General features: G+C 40.4%; 1 protein-coding gene across 1 annotated transcript; it reads left to right on the plus strand.

Moving 5' to 3' along the window:
- The first annotated feature begins 1,325 nt into the window (after positions 1-1,325).
- On the plus strand, positions 1,326-2,186 carry LOC149799883 (uncharacterized). Its single transcript, XM_089958297.1, has one exon. The coding sequence runs from the start codon at positions 1,326-1,328 to the stop codon at positions 2,184-2,186; it is 861 nt and encodes a 286-aa protein (XP_089814423.1).
- Positions 2,187-4,667: the final 2,481 nt, after the last annotated feature.

Consider the following 4,667-nt stretch of genomic DNA (forward strand, 5'->3'; position numbering starts at 1 on the left):
AACACAACTTGTTGTTCTATACGAAGAAAAAATAAACTTTGGTTTACATACAAAAATCATAATAATGCCAGTATGATTTACATTACACAACATTTATTTTTAGCACTGTAAAGCACATATCACCGTCCGTTTTCATGACTATTCTGTGGTCATGTTTACACGTCCAAGAGACCAACCTCAAGAGTAGTGAAGTGGGCCACTCAGTGGCGTAGCGAGGGGAGGGCAGATGGGGCATTCGCCCCGGGCGCCAATGGCTGGGGGGGCGCCAAAGGGGCGCCCAAAGCGGCCCAAAGTATCAACGATGGATTTGTTGGATTATATATTGAACCCATTAGTGAAACTGGAATGCACACTTATTTTAAGTAACACAATACAAACGATGCTGTTTTGGCCAACGTCTGTTATATAGCTGTTGACTGGATTACAGTCGTGCGGGCGGTCTACTGGTTAAACGATTTAATTGAACACATACCGCGTATCTAGTCCGTGGTATATAGGCCATCAAATACAGTCTGAAAAACAAAGATGGCGAGATGTCTTGAAACGAGTGCTTACTTGCATAAAGTTCTTAGCATCTCAAAATTTGAGAAAATCCAAGATCTGTTTCATATCTATCACCGGAAATCCAAAATGAATTTATATGTCTTCTAGCTTCTACTCTCAGAAAAAAGTTACTGAGTGATATCAAAATCAATAAATATTATGGAATTCTAATTGATTCAACACCTGATCTAGGACATCGGGAACAGTTGTCGGAGGTCATACGATTTGTTGATGTTGATTTTGTGACGAAGAAAGTAGTCATCAAAGAGTCATTCCTGGGTTATATTGAAATACACGCCAAAGATGCGGCCACCCTTGAAAAAGTCAGGGTGGAACAACTTGAATCTGACAATTTACCTCTTGCTGATTGTAGATCTCAATGCTATGATAATGCATCTGTAATGAGTGGGCATATATCAGTCCCTCAACAAAGGATTTGTGCCAGAAATCCACGAGCATTGTTCGTCAATTGTGACAATCATAGTTTAAACTTGGCTGGAGTTCACTCAGCCAAACATGAACCTCTTGTCATTACATTTTTTGATACGATCGAGACCATTTATAATTTTTTCTCTGGTTCAACTCTTCGATGGGAATAATTAAAGAATGCAGTTTCTATCACAGTTAAACGTGAATGTGAAACTCGATGGAGTTCAAGATCAGAAGCTGTTAAAGCAATTTATGAAGGACTCGATGAACTAGTGGAGCTGCTTGAAAAGCTATCTGATGATGAGAGCCAGACCAACGATACGAGAACTGATGCAGAGATTTTACTGCGAAACATGCTAAGCTTTAACTTCATAACTTTACTCCACTTTTGGCAGTACTTTCTCGGAAAAATTGAACGTGTTCAGAAAAGGCTACAGGATCCCACCATGAACTTCAAAGATGCAGCATTAGATATTGAATCACTGGAAAATAAATTTAAGAAAATTCGAGAAGACCTGTGCAGAGATGCTATTGAGAATGCCAAGAAAAGGTGTGCAGAATGGGGGATCGAAGTTGAAAGACGAATCCGACGAAGGCGAAGAATGCCGGGAGAATTGGCACAAGGCTCGGGTCTTTCAGCAGAGGAAGAGCTTGTGCGTGTCATGAAATCTGTTTTAGATCGTTTCCAACAAGAAGCAACAACCCGATTCACTAGATTGAACGATCTGAATTCAAAATTTGGATTTCTGCTCGACACACAAACTCTTCTTAGGAGTGATGATTTGGATGTCCAGCATGTCCTCCGTCAAAAATGCTTAGATTTTGGAAACTTTTATGCCACTGATGTTGACGGGGAAGAACTGTGCACTGAGATTTGCGATTGTAAGATGCTGCTGGATGCTAACAGAGATACTTTACCATTGTCTCCTTTGGATCTTCTTTCTTTTATTGTGTCATATGGTGACGATGTTTTTCCAAATTTACGCATTGCCTTGCAAATTCTCCTAACAATTTCTGTGTCAATAGCAAGCTGCGAACGCTCCTTCAGCAAGTTGAAACTGATCCTGTCATACTTGCGAGCGTCGATGGGACAAGACCGTTTGTGCAATCTAGCACTGCTCAGTGTAGAGAGAGAGACACTAGAAACAATTGACTTTGATGATGTTATTGATCAGTTTTCAGCAGTGAAGGCCAGGAAAATAAATCTTTCATAAAACGCTACTTGTAAAGTAATGTATATTTGCAATCTCCGATTGACATACTTAACTATTTGGATATTATTTTTTCTAAGCAGGCTAATATTGCTTTATAGCCTATGCTATACTTTTGCTAGCGATTAAATTGTAATAATTTAATAATTATATTATGACTGATAATGATTATGTTTACTTTGGAAACAAGGTAATATAACTGCGCGACGGGCAGCCGGGGCCGGGGGGGGGGGGGGGGCAAATTTGGGTGTTTTGCCCTGGGCGCCAAATATCCTCGCTACGCCACTGCCTAGGGACAATGGGAATTACCATTAAAAACACCCCTGGGCCACTCTGGGGACTATGTAAATTTAACATGGGGAAAATTGCTGGGCCACTCTAGGGACAATGGGAATTTAACATGGGGAATAGAGTTTGGGCTTGTCTAGGGACAATGGGAATTTAACATGGGAATAGAGTTTGGGCTTGTCTAGGGACAAGGGGAATTTAACATGGGAGAAAAAAACTACTTTAGGGACAAGGGGAATTTAACATGGGATTTTTTTTTTTAAAATGGGCTAGGCAATTGAAAGTCAAGATCTTTTCGAGACCTATGAGTGGCCCTGAAAAGGGCCTTTGGTTTTCTTCTTCTTCTTCTAATTTCTTCTATTTCTCCGCCAGCTTCTTATTTTCTGTCCTACACTTTTTCTCTTCTTTTCTTTCTTTTCTTCCTCCTTTTTCTTCTTTTTCTCTTCTTTCTGCTTCTCCTCCTCTTCTTTCTTCCTCTTCTCATTTTCTTCTTCTTTTTCAATTTTTTCGTTCCATGCTCTCATCCTTATCCTTTCCTCTTCATCCTCCTTCTCCTTCTTTATTTCTTTCAACAGATCACTCATGATTTCCTTTAGTTTTCGTAAGTTGTTAATCTCCATCTTCACTCGTTGGGGACTGTAAGAATAGTGATCCTCGTTTAGCCTAACTAACATTTGCTCCATCATGCCCAAATTGTCCAGGACGTCTTGCAATTTTTTCATTTTATCAAGGTGGTTCGAAGCCATCTTCTTTTTTATTCTTTGTAGAATGGTGTGAACGACGAATACTGTGGGTTCTTATAGTGAAAGCGCGGACGTGATGGAAAACATCCCCCTAAAGCCCAAAAATTATATTACCTAGATCATCACTTAAAACGCGCGGACGTGAAGGAAAACATCCCCTACTTTTCTCATTTCATATGCTCTACTATCCACATATGTGAAGCAGCAATAAACAAACACCAAATCTACTATCCACACACGCAAAGCATTAAAATGAAACCCCAAATTTACTATCCACACAAACATACGTGATCACTTACAAAGCCCAATAATCTACTATCCACACAAACGTACGCGAGCTCTTACAAACACAAACACATACACTCACACTATTTAAAAAGAGTCAGTGTTTATATTCACGCTACTCTACACACACACATTGGCAAATGGATTACTATATCTTTTCTAGAGATTGGGGTAGCCCTGAAAAGGGCTGTTTTTTTTAAACTTCAGATGCACCTATCTAATGCTGGTACCTTCCTGGTCTGGCACCGCACACGCATCTTCGACTCCAGTCTCCTTGCCAATTCACCCTTGTTGCTGTAAGCGCAGAGGCGGGTTGAGTGGCTTCACTATTCCAATCTTCTGTCTCTGGAATAGTGAAGACTTCCCTTTCTCTTCTTCTATTTCTAATTCTAGGATGAATCGGCATCCTTACCTCCTGTTGTAACTGTGGTGCAGCTACAGGTTGGGGAGATGTCCTTGCCTCAGGTGTCACCTTGCACACAGGGTTCATCATAGGGTGACACCTGATCTTTCTCTTTCTTTCCTCCTCTTCTTTCATTTTTCTCTATTCCTCCTCCTGTTCTATCCTGGCTTCTTCCACAAGGGCCTCTGCAGCCAGCTCGTTCAGGAGGCATCTGGCATATTCCAGGTGCATCTGGAGTTCAAAAAATTTTTCAAGTCTCCTACTCATTTTTATTGTTGATCAGTCAACAAGGGTAGCTAGACTGCCGAGCGATTTTTAATTTATAGTGAAAGCACGGACGTGAAGGAAAACATCCCCCCAAGACAAAAGTTATCTTACCGAGATCATGACCAAACAACGCGCGGACCTAAAAGAAACAGTCACTTTTTTATACTACCCATTACTAATTTAAAAATTTTCATTAATCACTTCAATATACTATCCACATACGCAAAGCAATCAAATCAAACCCCAAATCTACCCTCCACGCACGTCAAACAGCAAAAAAAAAACATGATCATTATCTGCTATCCACACAAACACATACACTCACACCACAAAAGAGTCAGTGTTTATATTCACACTACTCTACATACACACATTGACAAATCGATTGTTATTTCTTTTCTAGAGTATTGGGTAGCCCTCAAAAGGGCTGTTTTTTGTGTGCGAAGTTGAAGCTAGGGCGATCTTTTAGTTTCTAAGAATGCGATGTCCTCTGACGAC

The sequence above is a fragment of the Sinohyriopsis cumingii genome, chromosome 5 (genome assembly GCF_028554795.1).
Source record: "Sinohyriopsis cumingii isolate HCF-2022 chromosome 5, ASM2855479v2, whole genome shotgun sequence".
NCBI classification, from domain to species: domain Eukaryota; kingdom Metazoa; phylum Mollusca; class Bivalvia; order Unionida; family Unionidae; genus Sinohyriopsis; species Sinohyriopsis cumingii.

Bases quoted from the DNA above. Each gene is read 5' to 3' on its own strand.
- LOC149799883 (XM_089958297.1), top strand. From the start codon at position 1,326: ATGCTAAGCTTTAACTTCATAACTTTACTCCACTTTTGGCAGTACTTT.